This window comes from Mytilus edulis, chromosome 8 (assembly GCF_963676685.1).
Source record: "Mytilus edulis chromosome 8, xbMytEdul2.2, whole genome shotgun sequence".
Lineage (NCBI taxonomy): Eukaryota > Metazoa > Mollusca > Bivalvia > Mytilida > Mytilidae > Mytilus > Mytilus edulis.
Window position 1 is genome coordinate 21,000,701 of NC_092351.1, and position 23,488 is coordinate 21,024,188.

Here is a 23,488-nt window from a genome sequence, read left to right on the forward strand (position 1 = left end):
GTATACTAGTCAATCTAATTACATATTACATGTAAATAATCCCAAATTAAAAAAAAAACTAACAAAAGCAAGAGGCTCCTCATTTGGATATGCAGAAAAATCCAAATGTTAAGTACATTTGATATGCCAGTATCAAGTCATGGTTGACATGAATATCTATAATGTGGTCATTTTTATAAATTTCCTGTTCACAAAACTATGAATTTTTCGAAAAACTAAGGATTTTCTTATCCCAGGCATAGATTACCTTAGCTGTATTTGGCACAACTTTTTGGAATTTTGGATACTCAATGCTCTTCAACTTTGTACTTGTTTGGCTTTATACATATTTCGATTTGAGCGTCACTGATGAGTCTTATGTAGACGAAACACGCGTCTGGCGTACTAAATTATAATCCTGGTACCTTTGATAACTATTTACTTTCAATGCCATAAAAAATTTCAAAAGACACAAAATAAACTACAGACAAGAGGCTGTCAGAGCGACAGCAAACCGTATTTATTAATATTCATTTGTGTCCTGACATTTTTCCATATCACATGAACCATAGCTGATGCACAGTTACAGTGAAAATCATCAATATCAAATTTGACCTCCATTTTGTCATCAGTAACAACATATTAAAATTTTTAAAGCTTTGGTTAAACGGTTCATGAGTAAAAAACAACAACATGACTGATAACAACATTTTTCAATCTTTCAAGAACCATAACTCCATAACCGTAAAAGCCAAAATCGTCATTTTTGAACTTGACCTCCATTTTGTTGTCAGTACCAACATATTAAAATTTTAAAAGCTTTGGTTAAACGGTTCATGAGTAAATGCAACAACATGACTGATAACACCGTTTTTCAATCTTTCAATGAACCATAACTCCATAACCGTAAAAGCCAAAATCGTCATTATTTAACTTGACCCCCATTTTGTTGTCAGTAACAACATTTTAAAATTTTAAAAGCTTTGGTTGAACGGTTAATGAGTAAATGCACGGACAACATTTGGCTGCCACCGGCCGACCACCCGCCGTACATCCCCAAATCAATAACCGACATTTTTGTCACCAAAATCCGGTTAAAAACGAGCGACTTATCACCAGGACTCCATACAATATCGGACGGGACTTTGTCAATATGTGACACCTATCATGGTGCTCTTGTCAGTAAAACACTGTAAACTGTTTCTAATATTAAAGACTGTAAATTGATCTTTAAATACACTTTTGAGTTTTTATATTTTTTATTTATTCATACAGTGAAGGTAAAAAAAAAACATATGCACATTGCAAGGACAGGCATATGCACGGAGATAATTTGTACGGATTTATGCTTTGACGGTTACATCACTCATTGATAAAGCGAATTCTAATTACGACGTCAAATGTCAGGTACGTTCTAGAATGTCTTTTGATATAACACTAAAGCGTTTCAGTCCTATTTAAAGTCGTCTGTGATTTTTGTACATAATTTTGCTTTTTTTATACACATGAGGTTTTCTGTAGATTTTTGTTGAGGTTTATTTCGCCTACTTTTATTGATACAATAAAATAATTTCAATCAGTTGTCGATTACACGGTCTGTGTTAACCCACGATGTGTACATTAAGTAACATTGATGTGTACCCTCATATTTTGAATTACCCATACCACACTTGGATGGAGTGTTGTCTCATAAGCACTCATACCACATCTTCTTATATTTAGTTTGGAATGAATCATATGATTATTAATAATAAAAACTGAGTTCTATCAACATTATCTTATCGATACTTTTTGTTATAAGAACATTTAAATGTGAAGTCTTACTCTGTGAACTTGGTTATTTTATCTGCATGTCACACTTAGTTTTGGTTATTTGCAGCTTTGTAAGTGGATAACAGATGGGTTTTTTTAAAGTCAATACTTGTATAATTGGTTGCGCGTCTTATTCTTTTCTTGCAAGTATGAACATATGTGAAATATTGCCACTGGAAATTAAGCAAACAGCAATCAAATAATCACGTATTCCTATAAACTTTGTGTATCAATCTGTGATTAAAAAAACAACACACTATTTCTATGATATTACGGTACTTTTATTAGTAATAATGTCCGTACATATAATTTTTCACAGCTTTCTTTATTTTGTATTTTCCTGCAAAAAAAGAAAATGAGATAAGATATGATTGAGACCACAAAATTAAAAATTCAAAAACATAAAAATGTAAATCTATCAAAATACACGTTTTGAACAACGCAGGAAATACAATTCGACAATTGTGTTCTATATTTTTGCTACAATTTTTTCTCTCTCCCAAATTGTAAGTTAACAGGTATCTGTTCTTTTTTTTTTTATCGTGCAATGATTGATATTTTTTACGTTTTAACTTTATCAAATCAATTGCATGTTTTATACCTGTTACAGGTCTGCTTGGAAAAACAAAAAATCTAAATCGTCCTATTAAAATCGTAATAATTATATCCATTCATGTTCTATGCTCATTTCAACATGGATATGCAAAATATTTGATGATATTTCACAACTCGCTTACATTCAGTATAAAGATTAAGGCAAATGTAACCCCTACCCATGTATGAATGATATATATAGATTTCTTTGTAACGTTCACTACAGTTATCCGACGACAAGTTTTATATTGTGATCTTTAAATGTATCATATATCAAAATCCTGGTAATGATTGCTGAACGCTGAAATAATTTGAGATACATATAAATGTCTCTTACACTCTTTGATTAAATGTGTCTAGTATAATAAATAATTACATTGGTTGAATACCATTCATAATGATTGGTGTATACGCGTAAGCTTTTGTAAATGTATCAAAGGTTTGGAAGAATTATAAGTTATTTACCAATTCTGCCTATTCTTAGTCTGCCTTTCTCCACATACAAATGAACACGTACATCAAATATCCCTGAAAAAAATTGAGATAATTTTAATACCCATTCAAGTTTACCTCCTTTTTTATTGCTTTTTACATAATATACATTTTCATTACATTCATAATGAAGGTTAATAAATGTTTTATTTTTTCCCTTTCACCTTTCAAAGAACAAGACTACTTGTTCGTGTAACTGTTTATTTTACATCAACAATATCTTCAGTTTTATGTTTGGCCAGATTCACTGCTGTGTTTAAATGACGTTTCGGCAATGATAGTGATAGTGTATATCTAATAAACAACCATATTTGCCATTTTTTGAAAAGCGATATAAACTAACGGCATATGACAGTGTTTAATTTACTACATGCAATGCATGGTTATGCATTATAAACTTTAAACAGGACTAGTAAAATGGAAAATTAAATTAACACGTATGTTGGGTCAAGTTTGTAAACCGTTCTTAATCCTCGAATCAGCCCTATTCCGTTTTCTAATAGCTTTTCACTGTTTGAAATGAAAGATTTTAAAAGGTTGAAACTTTTACTACTTATAATATTTTCCTACAAAACAAGGATAAAAAGAATAAACAAAGGCTTATTGCCGAAACGACGGATGCATTTTAATTTAGCCCATAAATAGATATTCTAATATTCAAAAACTATTTAAAGATATATTTATATTACACGAAAACTCATATAAAAAAAATCAACACCTAACCTGTTAAATATTGCAGAAAAACTGTTATTCACTGCTTAACCACATCAGCATTTATTTCATAGAAACATATGTTCACATGACTGGCTTTCAAATATTTCAAGTAATCGTTCTTCTTGAAGGTTAACTTAAGAGAAGCGTTTCGAAAACAATCAACTTATACAGTGTTATTTTCCGGCATCAATGATGCAGGGTCTGATTTTGAAGACCATGTTTTCTCTGCGTTTAATGCATATCAGTAAATTTTGTTTGTTCACTTATTCAAGTTTTACTGTTTTCAATTGATATTTGAAATCATACTACTTACCATCTTTACCTACAAAACAAAGGGATAATTCACATGAGTTTACAGACATATTTTTCATAAAGATACCTAGTTGTTTACTTCTCTATTCCACTAAATTTCTGAAATAGCAATGAATGAACGTATCGTAACAGCCTTAGTAGACCGTGTTTGCTCATTTTTTTGTTTCAATTTCAATTTGAAATTTAACTATTATAAAAAATCTTTTACAACACAACACATTGGGAAAAAACGTGAGTTGACAAGCACATATGTCACGCAAATTCTTGTCATTCACTCCTTATTACAGTAAAACGTAAAATAACAATGGTGGACAATAAGATGTGTTTTACATTTGTAGGTAAGCTTGTTAATATCAACTTGACTAAAAATAATTCTCACCAGAATCTCCTTTCATTCCTGTAATTAAAATCGTAGTCGAATTTAAATTATAAAGGATAACAGAGTCCGCATTTATTTAGGTTGGTCCCCTCCGTAAAATATCCAGTATGCCTTCGGAAGACTAGCATTTATTAAACATCTAAATATTGCATGACACAGCATACATTTAAAGAAATAGATGAAAACAGAATTGGTGAGTGTATTACGGAAAGTTTCAACACAACGGTAGTAATGTCTATCTAGACAGTAAAAATCTTGGAATAAGAATTTGTATTTACGTAAGATAACTCGCCTTTAACAGCCACGGATGACAATTAAAAAGGTTTAAATGATGTAGGATTATTCACATACTGATAATTTAATCGTACATGGGTCTCCCTTTTCATGCATACCATAAAGTGTCATTACCACGTTTGATTGGAGAATGTGTGCAGATTATGGAAATAGCCAGATACAACTCCAATTGCAACTGTTTTTTTTTTTAAATTTTAATAGTTTGTAGAAGCATGACAAGAACATGTGGTACGTGTTGACCAAACGTAGAAACGAAATATTTCGCATGTATTGCAAGTATTTTATAATTGAGAATGTAACCTGTAAAACACAAAATATATCGTTAGAGAGGTTTCACAAGCTTTGTATGTGCAAATGATTTTCGTGTTATATTAGAATTAATCCCTCACTGTGTCTAACTTTTTTTTTCTTCAAACGTAGATTATATAAACTTGATAATTCTATGTCTTACCTGTATCTCCTTTGTCTCCTTTCATTCCCATGTGACCTGTTAACACAATACAGAATATACATGTATCCATACACAAATGTAACAAGCTTTATATGTAGAAGTTTGATTTTTTCTTTTTAATTCATAAACGAATCAATGTGTATATTTTTTTTTTAAATGTTCTAATTATATAACCTTACAGTCAAATTAACATACAATTACATCTTATATTTGGTTAGATTAATTACTGTGTCTTACGTTCGGTTTTGGTATTGAAAAAGATAGCTTTTATCAAATAAACATTCGTATTTGCCATTTCTTGAAAGCCAATATAAATTAATGACATTGTGTTATTTACTGCATGTAATATCTAATTTGCCTTAAAAACTGCAAACGTGACTATTCAAATGCAGTATTGACACGTGTGTAGAATCAGATTTGCAAACTATTCTTGTTCTGCTTCTCAACCTTATCTTAAGTTGTATTTATTTTTGTTGAAATGCATAGTTTTAAAATGTTGAAACTTAGTATACTTACCATCTTTTCCTACAAAAAAAATTAATAAACGAATGCTTATGCCTTTAAATCTATTCTAAAATGAATACATAATACAATCAAAAACTGCATGGCAGATTACCAATTTGAAACCTATATGTACAGCTTTGGGGAAATTTATTGGGAATGTTTAAGCATTTTTGATGAATTAAAGTATCTTTTTTTAATATATAATGCATTCTGCTGAAGCTTTTACAATCTTAAAAATAACGAAAAGCAATCGTTTCACACTTGATACATTAAACTGGTTATGAAAATATTATACAATAACTTTTTTTTTATAATATATTAATGAATCTTTCTTTTTAACAACATGTTAAATACGGATTTTGTAACAATCATTTCCGATATTTTAAAATAATATTTAGTATTATACTTGACTACTTAAACTCTTACCAGTATCTCCTTTTGGTCCTGTTGGTCCTGTAATTGTAAACACAATTGATTTTAAATTATGAAATATAACAAGGGACTTTCATAATGCTGCATGGGACATTATGAATACATTGTGGTCTATTTCAGCTTTGAAGTCTCCGCGAGAGGGCTTCTTTAAAGCATTGCTATATAAGAAAACACGTTTCTAGAATATGTGTTATACTATAGATGTTATTATCAACTTCAATATTAATCGTTGTTGAAGGAATCTTTTTTTAGAAACTACCTTGACAGGTAATATGATTAACAACAAGAACAAATAAGCGATACATGTTACATTAAGGTTTTTAATTGTTAAATGATATGAAATTGACTAATATTCTTTCTCAACAGGATCTCCATGTAATCTCGCAAATCAAAACATAGCCGATTTAGAATATGTTACATTACGGAATCACCCTTTATCATAAATAAAAACTACAACGAGTACATAATACAATGAAAAACTGCATGGTACATTACAAAATATATGTAATAATCTATGTCAAGCTTTGAGGTATAATAAAAGGGTACATTCAAGCTTTGTTGAGGAACTAAAGTACATTTTATTTCACATAAATAATGTTTTCTGCTGACTTTAAAATTAATCTATGATGACTGAAAAAGTCTGTTTATCTTTTTCTCAATTAAATAGTATGTAAATTTAAATAAAAAAATTCTTACCAGCAGTGCCATTACGTCCGGCTGCTCCTGTAAATGAAACAAACAATGGCTTTTAAGATCTAAAGCATAACGAAAATCAATTACCTACTTAATACATCAAACTGGTTATGAAAATATAATAGTAAAACTTTTATGTTATAAAGAATCATTCTTAAATTGAACAAATAAAGTAAGACCAAATTTATTTTATAATTATCACCAATTTTTTAAAATCATATTTACGTGACTACTTTAACACCTACCTTTATCTCCTTTCGGTCCTGTCAGTCCTGTGATTGTAAACACAATTCATTTTAAGATATGAAATGTAACAAAGGGCTTTCAAAATACTACATGGCACATTATAAATACATATTTGGTAAATTTCAGCTGTGAAGACGCCGTGCTAATGATTTATTGAAGCATTGCTTTATAAGAATAAACGCATCTAAAAGAGATGTTTTACTGTAGATGTTATTGTCAAATTCAATATTAATCGTAGTTTTAAAAAGGAATCATTTTTCAGAAAATATCTAATAAGAAATTACCTTGACAGGTACGTGTAATATGATGAACAACAAAAATTAATAACAGGATACATGTTACATTCATGTAACAATGACGCTCGATTCAATTTTTTTTTGACAATCATTTCCAATATTTTGAAATAATATTTACTTGACTACTTTAACTCTTACCAGTATCTCCGTTTGGTCCTGTCAGTCCTGTAAAAGTAAACACAATTGAATTTACGATTTGAAATGTAACAAAGGACTTACATAATACTGCATGGGACATTATAAATATATTTTTAGTAAGATTCAGATGTAGAGTCGCCGAGATAATGATTTCTTGAAGCATTGCTTTTCACGGCAAAACGCATATAGATACTGGTTTTTACTGTAGATTTTATTATCCAATTCAATATAATATAATGAATCATTTTTAAATGTGACGACTAATGTTAAACCCGATTTATTTTAATTATTACCAATTCTTGTTTACGTTATATTTACTTGAATACTTTAACTCTTACCAGTATCTCCTGTCGGTCCTGTCAGTCCTGTAATTGTAAACACAATTGAATTTACGATATGAAATGTAACAAAGGATTTACATAATACTGCATGGGACATTATACATACATTTTGGGTCTATTTCAGCTTTATGGTCTCCGAGAGAAAGCTTCTTTGAAGCATTGCTGTATCAGGAAACATGAATCTAGAATATGTTTTTGACTGGAAATTTCATCATCAGATTCAATATGATATAATGAATCATTATTAAATTTGACGATAAATATTTTTAATTATCACCATTTTTAAAAAATAGTATTTACTTGAAAAACGTAAACTCTTACCGGTATCTCCTTTTGCTCCTGTCAGTCCTGCAATTATAAACATAATTGATTTTAAGATATGAAATGTAACAAAGGGCTTTCAAAATACTACATGGCACATTATAAATACATATTTGGTGAATTTCAGCTGTGAAGACGCCGTGATAATGCTTTATTGAAGCATTGCTATATAAAAATAAACGCATCTAAAAGAGATGTTTTACTGTAGATGTTATTATCAAATTCAATATTAATCGTAGTTCAAGGATTTTTTTTAGAAAATATCTAAAAAGAAACTACCTTGACAGGTACGTGTAATATGTTGAGAAACAAAAATTAATAACAGGATACGTGTAACATTAATGTAACAATGACGCTCGACCCAATTTTTTTGGACAATAATTTTCAATATTTTGAAATAATATTTTCTTGACTACTTTTATTCTTACCAGTATCTCCTTTTGGTCCTGACGGTCCTGTAATAGTAAACACAATTGATTTTAAGATATGAAATGTAAAAAGGGACTTTCATAATACTGTATGAGACATTATACTTAGATTTGAGGTAAATTTCAGCTGTAAAGTCGCCGAGATAATACTTTCTTGAAGCATTGCTATATAAGGATAAACGCATCTTGAAAAGATTTTCTACTGTATATTTTATTTTTTGAAATTCAATATTAATCGTTGTTGTAGAAAATATCTGATAAGAAACCACCTTGACAGGTTATATGATTAACAACAAGAACAAATAAGCGATACGTGTTACATTAAGGTTTTTAATTGTAAAATGATATGAAATTGACTAATAGTCTTTCTCACCAGGATCTCCTTGTATTCCCGCAAATCAAAACATAGCCGATTTTAGAATATGTAACATCACGAAATCAGCCCTTATCAGAAATAAAAACAACAACGAGTACATAATACAATTAAAAACTGCATGGTACATTACAAAATATATGTAAAAATCTATGTCAAGCTTGGAGGTATATTAAAAGGGTACATTCAAGCTTTTTTGAGGAACTAAAGTACCATTTATTTGGAACATATAATGCATTCTGCTGACTTAAAAATTAATCTATGATGACGGAAAAAGTCTGTTAATCTTTTACTCAATAAAATATTATGAAAATTTGAATATCTTTATTTCTTACCAGCAGTGCCATTACGCCCGGCTGCTCCTGTAAATGAAATAACACTGGCTTTTAAGATCTAAAGCATAACAAAAAGCAATTATTTCACTTAATACATTAAACTTTGTGAAAAAATATAATACTAATAATATAATGAATCCTTTTAACGACTAATGTTAGACCCGAATTTTTTAAAAATAATTTCCGATATTTTAAAATACTATTTACTTCAATACTTTATCTCTTACCAGTATCTCCTTTTGGTCCTGTCTGTCCTGTAATTGTAAAAACAACTGATTTTAAGATATGAAATGTAACAAAGGGACTTCAGATTACTGTATAGGATATTATACATTGTACATTATAAATATATTTTGGTTAACTTTCAGCTGTGAAGTCGTCGAGATAATGCTTTCTTGAAGCAATTCGATATAAGTAAAAACGCATCTAGAATAGACTTACAATTTTACTGTAGATACGTTTGAGCTTTTGATTATGTCATTTGATAAGGACTTTGTTTTGAATTTTTCTAGGAGTTTAGTATTTTGAATTTGTAATTTTACTTTTTACTGTAGACTTAATTATCAAATTCAATATTACTTGTTGTTTAAGGAATCTCTTTTAGAAAATTGCTGACAAGAAATTTCCTTGAGAGGTACTTATACATCCTCTGATGTCAATTGTTTTGGCTTTGAGCGTCCGTTTCTGATATATGTCAATCCAGAAAAGTGCTTCAGATGCATGACATTATTACACGTGTTGTTTTCAGGTTTTGGAAATATGGTTAACAACAAATATAAATAACAGCATACGTGTAACATTAATCTAACAATGACGCTAGACCCAATTTTTGTTTGACAATCATTTTCAACATTTTACAATAATATTAACTTGAATACTTTAACTCTCACCAGTATCTCCTTTTGGTCCTGACGGTCCTGTAAAAGTGAACACAATTGATTTTAAGATATGAAACGTAAAAAGGGGCTTTCATAATACTGCATGGGACATTATACATAAATTTTGGGTCTATTTCAGATTAGAATTCTCCGAGATTTTGCTTTCTAGAAGTATTGCTTTATTAGGAAACATACATGTAGAAGATGTGTTCTACTGTAGATTTTATTTACAAATCCAATATGATATAAAGACAAATGTAAGACCTTTTTTTTTAAATATCACCAATTCTTTTTAATAATATTTACTTCAATACTTTAACACTTACCAGTATCTCCTTTTGGTCCTGTCAGTCCTGTAATTGTAAACATAATTGGTTTTAAGATATGAAATGTGACAAGGGGACTTCATAATACTGCATTGGACATTATACATACATTTCTAGTTAAATTCCGATGTAGAGTCGCCGAAATAATGATTTCTTGAAGCATTGCTTTTCACGGCAAAACGCATATAGATACTGCTTTTTACTGTAGATTTTATTATCCAATTCAATATAATATAATGATTCATTTTTAAATGTGACGACTAATGTTAAACCCGATTTATTTTAATTAATACCGATTCTTGTTTAAGTAATATTTACTTGAATACTTTTAATCTTACCAGTGTCTCCTGTCGGTCCTGTCAGTCCTGTAATTGTAAACACAACTGAATTTACGATTTGAAATGTAACAAAGGACTTACATAATACTGAATGGGACATAATACATACATTTTGGGTCTATTTCAGCTTTGAGGTCTCCGAGAGAAAGCTTCTTTGAAGCATTGCTGTATCAGGAAACACGAATCTAGAATATGTTTTTGACTGTAATAAAATTAACAGTACCAATTTTCTTGCACCAGATGCGCATTTCGACAATACATGTCTCTTTAGTGATGCTCGTGGACAAAATATTTGAAATCCAAAGCTAATATAAAAGATGAAGAGCTATAATCCAAAAGGTCCAAAAAGTATAGCCAAATCCGTGATAGGAACCAGAGCTTTGCATGAGAGAGATACATTCCTTAATTTATAATAATTTCTATCATTTTGTAACAGTAAATTTTAGTAACACAAAAAAATCCGTATTTTCATGCCAGTACCGAAGTACTGGCTACTGGGGTGGTGATACCCTCGGGGACTAATAGTCCACCAGCAGAGGCATCGACCCAGTGGTAGTAATAAAATTAACGGTACCAATTTTCTTGCACCAGATGCGCATTTCGACAATACATGTCTCTTCAGTGATGCTCGTCGTGGCCATAATATTTGAAATCCAAAGCTTATATAAAAGATGAAGAGCTATAATTCAAAAGGTCCAAAAAGTATAGCCAAATCCGTGTAAATTTCATCATCAAATTCAATATGATATAATGAATCATTATTAAATTTGACGATATGTATTTTTAATTATCACCATTTAAAAAAATAGTATTTACTTGAAAAACTTTAACTCTTACCGGTATCTCCTTTTGCTCCTGTCAGTCCTGCAATTGTAAACACAATTGATTTTAAGATATAAAATGTAACAAGGTGTTTTCATACTACTACAAGGGACATTATTAATACGTTTTGGTTATAAAAGTTCAGCTGTAAAGTCGCCGAGATAAATAACATAATGCTTTCTTGAAAAATTGGATAAACGCATCTACAATATGTGTTTAACTGTAGATTTTATTACCAAATTCAATATAATATAATGAATTATTGTTTAGTTTGACGACGTATGTTAAACCTGATTTTTTTTTACAATTATTACCATTTTTTAAAAACCATTTAAAAAAATAATATTTTTTTAAAGCGCTTACCAGTATCTCCTTTTGGTCCTGTCGGTCCTGTAAGTGTAAACACAATTGATATTAAGATATGACATGTAACAAGGGGCTTTCATAATACTTCATAGAACATTATAAATACATTTAGGGTCTATTGCAGATTTGAAATCGCCAATATAATGCTTTCTTGAAGTATTGGTATATAAGGAAACACGCATCTAGACTATATGTTATACTCTAGATTTAATTACCAAATTCAATGCAATATTATGAAGCATTCTTAAATTCGACAACCAATGTAAGACCCGATTTTGTTTTAATGATAACAATTCTTTTAAAAATACTATTAACTTGAATACTTTAACTCTTACCAGTATCTCCTTTTGGTCCGGTCAGTCCTGTAATTGCAAACACAATTGATTTTAAGATATGGAATGTAACAAGCGGATTTCATAATACTGTAGTGGACATTATAAATACATTTTGGGTAAATTTCAGCTGTGAGGTGCCTACGATAGATACATGCTTTCAACTGTAGTTTTTATTATCCAATTCAAAATAATATAATGAATCATTCTTAAATTTGACGACTAATGTAAGACCCGATTATTTCTAAATATCACCATTTATAAAAGTTATATTTACTTGAATACTTTAACTCTTACCGGTATCTCCTTTTGGTCCTGTCGGTCCTGTAATTGTAAACACAATTGATTTGACGATATGAAATTTAACAAGGGGCTTTCATAATTCTGCATGGGACATTATAAATACATTTTTAGTTAAATTCAGATGTAAAGTCGCCGAGATAATAATTTTTTGAAGCATTGCTTTATACGGCAAAACGCATATAGATACTGTTTTTTACTGTAGATTTTATTATTCAATTCAAATCAATATAATTTAATGAATCATTCTTAAAATTTTAAATAATCCCTTTTTTTTATAAAGTAATATTTTCTTGAATACTTTTACACTTACCAGTATCTCCTTTTGCTCCTGTCAGTCCTGCAATTGTAAACTCAATTGATTTTAAGATATGAAATGTAACAAAGGACTTTTATAATACTGCATGATTCATTATCTATATATTTTTGGTAAACTTCAGCTTTGAAGGCGCCCGGATAATGCTTTCCTGAAGCATTGCTTACCAAGGCAAAATGCATCTTGAATGTGTGTTTTATAGAAGATTTTGTTACCAAATCCAATATAATGTAATGAATCATTCTTAAATTGACGACTAATGTTAGACACGATTTTTTTTAATAATCACCATTTAAAAAAACCATTTTACTTGAATACTTTAACTCTTACCCGTATCTCCTTTCGGTCCAGTCGGTCCTGTAATTATAAACACAATTGAATTTACGATATGAAATGTAACAAAGGATTTACTAAATACTGCATGGGACATTATACATATATTTTGGGTGTATTTCAGCTTTGAGGTCTCCGAGAGAAAGCTTCTTTAAACCATTGCTGTATCAGGAAACACGAATCTAGAATATGTGTTTGACTGTAAATTTCATCATCAAATTCAATATGATATAATGAACACCATTCTTAAATTTGACGATACATGTTTTTAATTATCACCATTTAAAAAAAAAGTATTTTTTTGAAAACTTTAACTCTTACCGGTATCTCCTTTTGCTCCTGTAATTAGAAACACAATTGATTTTAAGATATGAAATGTAACAAGGTGCTTTCATACTACTACATGTACAAGGGACGTTATTAATAAATTTTGGGTAAAGTTCAGCTGTCAAGTCGCCGAGATAAATAAAATAATGCTTTCTTGAAAAGTTGCTATATCAGGATAAATGCATCTAGAATATTTGTTTGCCTGTAGATTTTATTACCAAATTCAATATAATATAATGAATTATTGTTTAGTTTGACGAATAATGTTAGACTTGATTTTATTTTCAATTATTACCATTATTTAAAACCATTTAAAAATAATAATATTTACTTAACTAATTAAACGCTTACCGGTATCTCCTTTTGGTCCTGTCGGTCCTGTAATTGTAAACACAATTGATTTTAAGATATAACATGTAACAAGGGGCTTTCATAATACTGCATGGGACATAATAAATATATTTTGGGTCTATTTCAGATTTGAAATCGCCGATATAATGCTTTCTTTAAATATTGGTATGTAAGGAAACACGCATCTATAATATATGTTATAGTCAGATTTTATTACCAAATTCAATGCAGTATTATGAATCATTCTCAAATTTGACAACCAATGTAAGACACGATTTTGTTTTAATTATCACAATTCTTTTAAAAATACTATTTACTTGACTCCTGTAACACTTACCAGTATCTCCTTTTGGTCCGGTCAGTCCTGTAATTGCAAACACAATTGATTTTAAGATATGGAATGTAACAAGCGGATGTCATAATACTGTAGTGGACATTATAAATACATTTTGGGTAAATTTCAGCGGTGAAGTGCTCACGATAGAAAAGTGGTTTTAACTGTAAATTTAATTATCCAATTCAAAATAATATAATGAATCATTTTTACATGTGCTGACTTATGTTATATCCAATTTATTTCAATCATTACCAATTCTTTTTAGATAATATTTACTTGAATACTTTAACTCTTACCAGTATCTCCTTTTGGTCCTGTCGGTCCTGTAATTGTAAACACAATTGGTTTTAAGATATGAAATGTTACAAGGGGCTTTCATAATTCTGCATCATAAATACATTTCTTAAAGCATTGCTATATGAGGCAAATTGCATATCGAATAAATGTGTTATTGTAGATTTAATTATCAAATTCATACGTAATACAACAAAATCAGGCTTTATTAGAAACTAAAACATCGCATTTATAGTATTACTTGAAACAATACTCTGCGGTTGAATATTTCAAATTGATAACGATTTTGTCGTCGCTTAGAAGATCTATCTATAGGAAATAAAGTAAGAACTGAATAATTCTGTCAATTTAAAACAGCTTTGCTGTATTAAGTTTTACAATCTCTTTATAAATTGTAAAATTATACGTCTCATCGCTTTTTGTCCGCCATTACTCGACACCACACAGGTTCCCGTAAAATGTTGACGTCATAATACAAAATATATGACGTTACAATGAAAAAAAGTGATTGTTGTATGACGTTAATAGTTCGACCGGACCGATTATGAGGTCAGCCGGGATAAGGTGTATAGATGTTTCTTTTTTTTTACTTTTTTTTTTTTTAACCTGTGTATAGAAATTTTATACATTTATCTATTACCTGTATCTCCTTTTTCCCCCGTTTCACCTATTGTTCCTATAATTAAAAAATACAGTTAAATGTAGTGTATTGTATAAGCAAACAGTAATTTTAATTAGTTAGAAGAACATTTTTTTACTCCACATTAAACACCAACAACAGTTGCACAATTACGATGATCGTTTAAGGTTGCATAATGAATAAAAAAGATAATTACAATGTTCTTTTAAAACTTTGATGCAAACTGGACCAGTAACAAATAAAATGTTAAGTCGAAATGTTTCGCAAAATTGATTGTGAAAATGATGGCTGAACTGCAATGGCTACACATTTACTAATGATATTCTCAATTTAGAAATTCTTCATTTAAATAAATTAATATACATATTTTAACATTTTTTTTCTTAAGCAGCAAAACAGTTTATAACAGCAAGTGTATTTAGAATATAAATCGTTAGTAAGACCTGTATTATTGTATGGATACGAAACATGGAAACTTTCAAACATTGAAGAAAAGAATCTAAATACTGTAGAACACCAATGCCTAAGAAAGATCCTAAATATAAGATGGCAAGTAAAACATCAAACAAAACAGTAAACGAAATTGCTAACACCAGAAATATCGGTTGTGAAATCAGAAGGAGACGGTGGACATGGATAGGACATAATAAGGCGTGAAAGAGACAGCAACAGCTATGTAGCACTACAATGGGCATCTGAAGGGAAAAGAACTAGAGGAAGGACAAAAACTACACGGGGAAGAACAATACAGAGAGAAAAGAACCAACAAGGATGGTCAAGTTAGAACGTAGCTAGATCAGCGGTAGAAGATAGAAAAGGGTGGAAAAACACGTGGAGGCGTTTTGGGACTTCTGACGCGGAGAGAATTAAGGTTAAGACAACAATTGAAAGACCTTGTGTTTTTCCTTTTTGTTAAATTTCAACTAATTCAGAATCAGAATGTTTTTAAACATCGAAATATTAAAATAGGGTCAAAATACAAAGTTCATGAATTCTAAGTTCTTTTATAGATTCATAAACTACCAAACTTGGACAGAAGCTTCTTACAATTAAAAGGTAGTATTGAGGGGGAAATTTTTGGTATTGTTTTCACTCATATTTGTTAACAGCAAGAGTTGGCGAGACACTGGGTTCCGCGGAACCCGTACAAATTTCTAATCATGACGTGGTTTCGAAGATTCTCTCTATGAACAATAGCTTAGTCTTAACACATCATCTTTCAATGCCGCCTATTACCTTGGTGACCAGTACGTGATTTAGATACACCAAAATGCTTACTTTTTATGGTTTTATTTTGAGTAAATGACTAAGTTAACGTTAGGCACCATTAACTTACCTGAGTCGCAGGTTGAATTACATGGCAGACAGAGTTGAGGATCAGTGGTTAACGTTTCAGCTGTACCTAAAAATATTATATAGAATATTATATCTTAAGAAATAAATATATTCTTACATCGAACTAAAGATATTTCGACAATAAGTTGTTATGTCCGGGTCAAAAGTCTACACTAGCCAAAAGAAAATCTTTTATGTTTTTGCAATTTTTTATCATTTAACTATATATAACGATTCCTTTTAGACAATGATAATTTGTTATATTTCTTGTAATTTTAATTTTTTCTCCATTGGAGTGGATACAGGATTACCACACTTCACGTGATTTTTAAGTGCTGTAAAAAATTGGAATCCACTAGTACTATTTATGTAGCCTTTGAAAATTTTGGCTGTTTTTGGAGTTTTAGTTGTATAACTCTTAGAATTCAAATCTTATAAAATCCAAATGTTTTCATAATTTTTAAAGTTAAAAAGGTGCCAATGCAAAATACACGAACAAAGTATGTACAGTACTACATCATATATCTGTTTACTTATTATTTTACCTGTCGTCTACAAAGAAAATTCCTATGGCGACCATTCTGCTTATTTTAATGATAGAACAACGTATAGATATCAAGATTTATTAGATTTTTGTACTTACATTCCACAAAACTATGGTAAGTGATAAATAATTAAGCTATGAACTCTATCCCGTATGAAGAGGAATTTCATATAATTAATACATAACTCATTGATTCAGTTTGCAGCGGAAGTCTACATATTTATCTCCAAAAATTATTAAAGTTATCTTTAATTAGTAGATTAGTTTTACGAATCTTAATATTGATGTATAGAGGGGTTACCAGAAACACATCGTTATATATACATGTACATGTAACTATGTCTGTGAATCTTTTCGAGGTGTACAGACTTAAACACACAAAGTGTATGAAATGGAGTAGCAATTGTTGATAATAACTTTTATATATAAGGCCATACCAGATTTTCTCAGTTCCCTAAAATCGCCGTCAGGTATCGTCTCGGTAAACTGACAATAATCGCATGTCGCAGTAGTATTGGCATCTGGTACTGGGACCGGTGTGTAAATTCTTTCATCGTTTCCTATATGATTTTTATCTAAAATCAATTTTCGTAGATTAGTTGTAATGGTTGTAGACCACACATAAAATGTATTTAACAATCAAGGTTATTACGGTTTATTCAATGACATCTAGTTAATAAATACTGCCTCTCTAGATTCGTGTTGGTCAATCTTTGGTTTTATATGTTGTGTTTTGTAAACTGAAGTTTGTCGTTTCTTTTTTTAGCTCATTGCGTCGTCAGTTTAACATTTAGTTCGACATATATAATATCCCTTTGGTATCTTTCGCCTCTTTTGTAAACAATAAGTTCATGCATATGGTATCGACATAGGGATATGTTCTACACACATAAATGGCTTGTTCCTAGGCAGACCAAAATGTACATGAGCCAAAACATATATTATTTTATTGTTTAGCCCTGATCGTGCTGATGGTACAACAAAATGTCAGTTAGGAACTTATAGCATCAAAATTGTGGATTTTTAAATGATAACTTATTGCTAACGCTATAATTTTAGTGATTTTCAACGCGGAAAGGGCTTCCTTTTGCAATTTAATATTATATTATATTTACTTTCTCATTTGGTGAAACGCCAGATATACACAATAGACTTTCAGGACAAAATTAAAAGAAACTAGAATTAGTCTTTGCCTTCGACAACGTCTTCTAATAAAATAATGCGTCGTCTGATTATTATTTCAATCAAATGTTTCACATTGCACTTGAAATATAAAATACCCCAAACACATTAAGGACTGCTTTATATCGTTACTAACACATATAAACTAATATTCAAGCGCAATTCTTATAGTGTTGAAAACGAAGCTAATGTATCTATGGTTATTTTCAAGTCTTTGGACAGCCGGATCTGACCACTTGTTTTCTGTCTTTTAATCACCGAAGGTTCACATTATAAAATAAAGTAAATAGAACATTGTAATGCACAGCTACCCATAGTAACAAGAGTAACTAGATGCTCATGATAGCACCTTAATTACACCTTATGTATGAATCCTGGGTTTTGATTGGTTGATAGCCAGTGTATTTTTCACCAATTTACTGCTATCAAATGAATTTCGTTCATTTTTAACGTTTTCGGGGTATATGAAAAGGGGATATGACTTTTTTTACCCTCTCTGCCGTGGTATTTGCCCAAACTACTCTATCCGACTGGACGCTTGCTACGTCACGATCATCAATGCGTTTTTGAAGATTAACATTCGGTGTAATTAAACAGATATAGCATGTTCTTGAGGGGTATTTGCGAAAAATACCAGTTTTGAGAATGAATTCCCCTTAACATTCTCTCGACTGGTATTTTTTGCAAATACCCCTCCTTTACATGATATATCTGTTCAAAATACCAGATGTTGAAATTCAGAATGTATTGCTTGGCTATTGATGAATTTCGTTTTCATGTGTAGTGAATAGTCTTACCTGATAGGAGATAGTAATATAGCACATCATCAGTTATCTTAGTAATCTTCATACACACATAGTAGTTTAGGTTTTGAAAGTCGTTCGAATCACCAATCCAAAAATAGCGTCCTCTAGAAATACAAACAATAACATATAATTAAGAAATAATTCATGGGGGCTTGAATATATCGTTATTTTACCACGGGTTGGCCCTTTATGACAAATATTTTACCCTGAACGATAGCGAGGGGTAAAATATCGGCATAAAGGGACAACCCGTGGTAAAATTTAGATATATTCAAGCCCCCAAACAATAACATATAATTAAGAAATAATTCATGGGGGCTTGAATATATCGTTATTTTACCACGGGTTGGCCCTTTATGACAAATATTTTACCCTGAGCGATAGCGAGGGGTAAAATATCGGCATAAAGGGACAACCCGTGGTAAAATTTAGATATATTCAAGCCCCCATGAATTATTTCGATTCTGATAAGACAAATATAGCAATTGTTTTGGTTCAAAGCGCACTAGATGGAGGCAAATATTTGCCGTTCCCATAAATTAACCCACTTTAAGATTGGCGGTAAAGAACGGAGCAAACAGATTTAGTGACATGCTCAAACTATTTACAATAATATATTTAGATAGATTTGGATGAATTTTAATGATAATTTACTTATATATCTTCTATGTATATAAAAAGGGCTTATACCACATTTTAGTATTGTTTGTTTACGTTTCATTCTGGTGATGATTTTCGGTATCAGAAGCGTGCATTTTCCCGAAAAATGCTTAAACTATTACGTTATCATTCTATGACGTCGTGTACTCCATCCATAAACAATCATATGACGTGGGAGTACAATCAGAACAGCCCAACCAATATATTCATATTTTACCACTGGTGTGTACTCAAAGCGTTTGAAGGACGTCATGTTAGAATTACTTATATAAATGTTAAAGTCTTATTACTAATATCCGTATTGATGCTGTTATAGTCTGAATTATTGTTGTTAATTGTAAAGAAACATGAAGGTAGAAGTCTATAACAATAAGCCTGTCCCCTAACACTCGAAAGGAACAAAATTAGACACCTTGCTCTTGCTCAGCTTAACATTGCACGCTTATATTTCCGTAATTTTGGTCTCTGCCTGATAGTTAATTTATTGACAATCATATTACATCTTCCTATTTTTATAGTAGCAGTTAACTGAAATTATTTTTGTTTGTCAATTCAAGAATATCAAAGACAACAACTATGAAGCAAAATATCCTTTATAATCTTACGTAATTATGTTAGAAGAAATGTATTATAAAATAGTTAATAAATATGCATACTCAAAAACAAAGACGTTCCCGGTACTCTTGATACACTTATGATCCTGCATAACTTCGCCTGTAACAAGAATTTTCCATCCGAGTAGATTTGGAGTCGTTGACTGGAATGTTATGCTTAGACCTTTGGTCACATCAGTCCATTCACCAATTAAATATGACGGAAACGTACATGCACTTTCTAGAAATATTAGACGGAGAGTTTAGTATGATTAATTGTAACAAAAATATATGAAACTCAATGGTATGCATATTGTTAAAAAAAACTTTGTTTAATATTCTGGCATGAAATAATATTGCATGCTGAAAACAATATGGAATTGATACATCAACCGGTGTAAATCTACATAAAAAGGGAATGACTGCAACGATAACGACAGATTATTTTTTCGTCATCTTTTGTTTTATCTGTTATCTATTGCCAAGTTTCCGGTTTTCCGATCCGGATTGATAATAATTATGTTACCCCGTTCGGTCATTTTATCGTAAACATTAATCAATTTACAGCGTTTGATTCTTGTATGAAATAACCTTTTCGATCACATTTCCTTGACCCGATTGTTGAAGGAGACATATGCCTAAATATCAAATATGTTGTGTGGGTAGAAATATTTACAACCGAGGTAATTTTGCAGGACTGTCGGAATGTATTGTTCATTCACTGAGATATAATATAATAGTCATGAACGAAATGCGTGCATTTATATTATTTCACAATCCTCATATTACAAATTACATACAATAGAAATGAACAACAATAAACGATGTTGTACATTTAGCAGTCTCTTTTGAATGTACATATACATAGAGCGACAATAACCATGAATGGACTGGTTTTATTCATAAAAGTAAAAAGAAATACATTGCTGAGCGCTGACATACTCGACAGTGGCACATGCAACACTAATTATTCGTTTATAAGACTAACCCTATGCATTTCATGCAATTATACAGATGGCTGACTTGTAACAAATGTTCATCTTACCACTTTCTAGTATTTATTTCTATGAATATGAAAGCAAACTCGTGGATATCGTACATATATTTCAGATAGGGTTAGTAGACGGGGATTGTTTTAATACACAGTTAGTATTGCACGATTGAAATAAAACATATTCTTATGGGGTCACCGTTCATTTACGCCCACAATCTGCCTCTGAAAGAAGCATACGTTTTTGTAAAGGTACTTTTTTTCTGTTGAACTAATTGGAGAAAAAGAGGTAATATCGAAATAAAAAAAGAACTTTATGACAGAAATCGGTCATAATTTACAATAGTTTACATTGTGTACAGCTTATTTGAAAATTATAATAAAACATATAGGTACCAAATGAGATGCAAAAGATATTTCAATTTTAATGCCAAAAATGGCATTTTTGCACCAAAGGGAGATAATTTGGAGTTTTTTCAATGATATCTACATTTTAAAAAGTCGTGATTTTTTAACGGGAAATTGTCGTCAAATTTTCTCGTTTCTACATGAAGCCATTCAAAGAACTCACTTATTTTATTGTATTCTCTGTAGAAAGCAGACACTTCGAAATACACCTTACGGGTTTCTTTAGATCTTATGATTTCACTTATTTTGCAATTATCGAGAAATTTTAGGTTACTTATCTAAATCTTCAGAATACTGCCAACACAAATGTATTTAACCGCATACGTTTTTGTGGATCACGTCTGCAGGAATTGTAGCTGAAAGAGGTGAGAACTTGCCCGAGTTTAATAATGAAAATTACAATCTTTAATCTAAATAGTCGTTACTTTACCCTTTCCATTGTTATATATTAAGCTAATTAACTTCATAATGCAAAGTTTCCTTACCTATCACATTATCCAATAGACTGGTTATTAAAGCAACGTAAATCACCGGTGAAAGTGGTGCATGCATGCCTTGACTCTATTTTCGTTGTTATTTTACTAAAAGTGAATTTTACAGTATCTGTGCTTAACGCACGAGAAGATGTGGGTAATTTTATACCTCATAATTAGCTAGACACGTAACAATTGCCATTTCATTAGTCCTCATATCAGCCAATAAGATATGTCCGTGGGTTAATAAACACGTATTTGTACAAACACGTAATTACATGTACCTTTCCAACAGATGGTGTTTCTTTTAAAAATAGCATATACTTTCAAGTGAAAACGATTTCAGGCAATGTTTAAATTAAAATTATATGACAGAAACACAATTGTATTTGTTTGGAAAAATCATCTTAATATAAAAAAAAAGAAGATGTGGTATGATTGCCAATGAGACAACTATCCACAAAAGACCAAAATGACACAGACATTAACAACTATAGGTCACCGTACGGTCTTCAACAATGAGCAAAGACCATACCGCATAGTCAGCTATAAAAGGCCCCGATAAGACAATGTAAAACAATTCAAACGAGAAAACTAACGGCCTTATTTATGTAAAAAAAATGAATGAAAATCAAATATGTAATACATAAACAAACGACAATCATTGAATTGCAGGCTTCTGACTTGGGACAGACACATACATAAATAATGTGGCGAGGTTAAGCATGTTAGCGGGATCCCAACCCTCTCCCTAACCTAGGACAGTGGTATAACAGTACAACATAAGAACGAACTATAAAAATCAGTTTAAAAAGGTTTAACTCATCAGATGGACAAACATACAAGTGGACGTGGCCCGGTACTTATACATCCCGACACAAAAAGACACAATGAACAGATCTGAGAGTACTCGCAGTTATCTGACAGCTAGTTCAAAGCCATTAACAACTAATAAAAAAATCATGCATCTAAGACTAAAATATCAATCCGTACACATCCAACATCCAATGGATTTAGTATAAAGACGTCATAAACAGCCAGATAAAACATGACCTTGTGCAATGCCAAGTTACAGGTATCGATAGATTGTAGATCCATGAATATGTATATGCATATGACATACTAGTAATATTTAGTTAGCTTTTAATTTACTGATAACAAAATCAATATTTATACCAATAAAAACAATATTCAATGATCTTATTACAGTGTTGAATAGGTAACCTTTTAGAATAAGTTTATTTAAAGGAGCGACAAGTTTACATGGATCATTTCTAAATTTCCGGGCACGGTTAACAACATTTCCGTAAAAATGAGGATGTGCTATCCCGTTTGAAATAAGTTTTCTACAGGTACAACCAAACTTCAAAACCAAATCTTTATATCTATGGGAAAATTTAGT

The 23,488-nt window shown here is 30.7% G+C and overlaps 1 protein-coding gene across 4 annotated transcripts; it reads right to left on the reverse strand.

The window, feature by feature from the left end:
- Positions 1–2,050: 2,050 nt before the first annotated feature.
- On the reverse strand, positions 2,051–22,258 carry LOC139485061 (collagen alpha-1(I) chain-like). Of its 4 annotated transcripts, XM_071269175.1 has the most exons (26): positions 22,099–22,258; positions 20,278–20,455; positions 18,953–19,065; positions 17,411–17,548; positions 16,431–16,496; positions 15,095–15,130; positions 14,457–14,483; positions 14,161–14,187; positions 13,824–13,850; positions 13,467–13,484; positions 13,143–13,169; positions 12,810–12,836; positions 12,494–12,520; positions 12,200–12,226; positions 11,862–11,888; positions 11,514–11,540; positions 10,677–10,703; positions 10,339–10,365; positions 10,025–10,051; positions 9,362–9,388; positions 9,135–9,161; positions 5,958–5,984; positions 5,028–5,063; positions 4,283–4,300; positions 2,851–2,913; positions 2,051–2,131 (listed from the first exon to the last, which is right to left on the reverse strand). In XM_071269175.1, exons 1-26 carry the CDS (start codon positions 22,163–22,165, stop codon positions 2,076–2,078), a joined length of 1,194 nt encoding a protein of 397 aa, XP_071125276.1. In that variant the 5' UTR covers positions 22,166–22,258; the 3' UTR covers positions 2,051–2,075. The 4 variants fall into 4 exon arrangements, with proteins under 4 accessions (XP_071125276.1, XP_071125277.1, XP_071125279.1 ...); XM_071269176.1 differs by lacking the exons at positions 9,135–9,161; positions 9,362–9,388; positions 10,025–10,051 and adding exons at positions 6,660–6,686; positions 6,902–6,928; XM_071269177.1 differs by lacking the exons at positions 2,051–2,131; positions 2,851–2,913; positions 4,283–4,300; positions 5,028–5,063; positions 5,958–5,984 and adding exons at positions 7,311–7,363; positions 7,675–7,701; positions 7,999–8,025; positions 8,427–8,453.
- Between the last annotated feature and the right edge of the window lie 1,230 nt (positions 22,259–23,488).

What these genes read in the sequence shown, in the direction of transcription:
- LOC139485061 (XM_071269175.1), bottom strand. Translation starts at nt 22,165, where the DNA reads ATGCATGCACCACTTTCACCGGTGATTTACGTTGCTTTAATAACCAGT. An exon ending in TGGACCGAAAGGAGATACGG is followed by an intron (nt 12,837 to 13,142) that starts GTAAGAGTTAAA and finishes TTACAATTGCAG; the next exon opens with GACTGACAGGAGCAAAAGGA. An exon ending in AGGACCGACAGGAGACACTG is followed by an intron (nt 10,366 to 10,676) that starts GTAAGATTAAAA and finishes TTACAATTACAG; the next exon opens with GACTGACAGGACCAAAAGGA.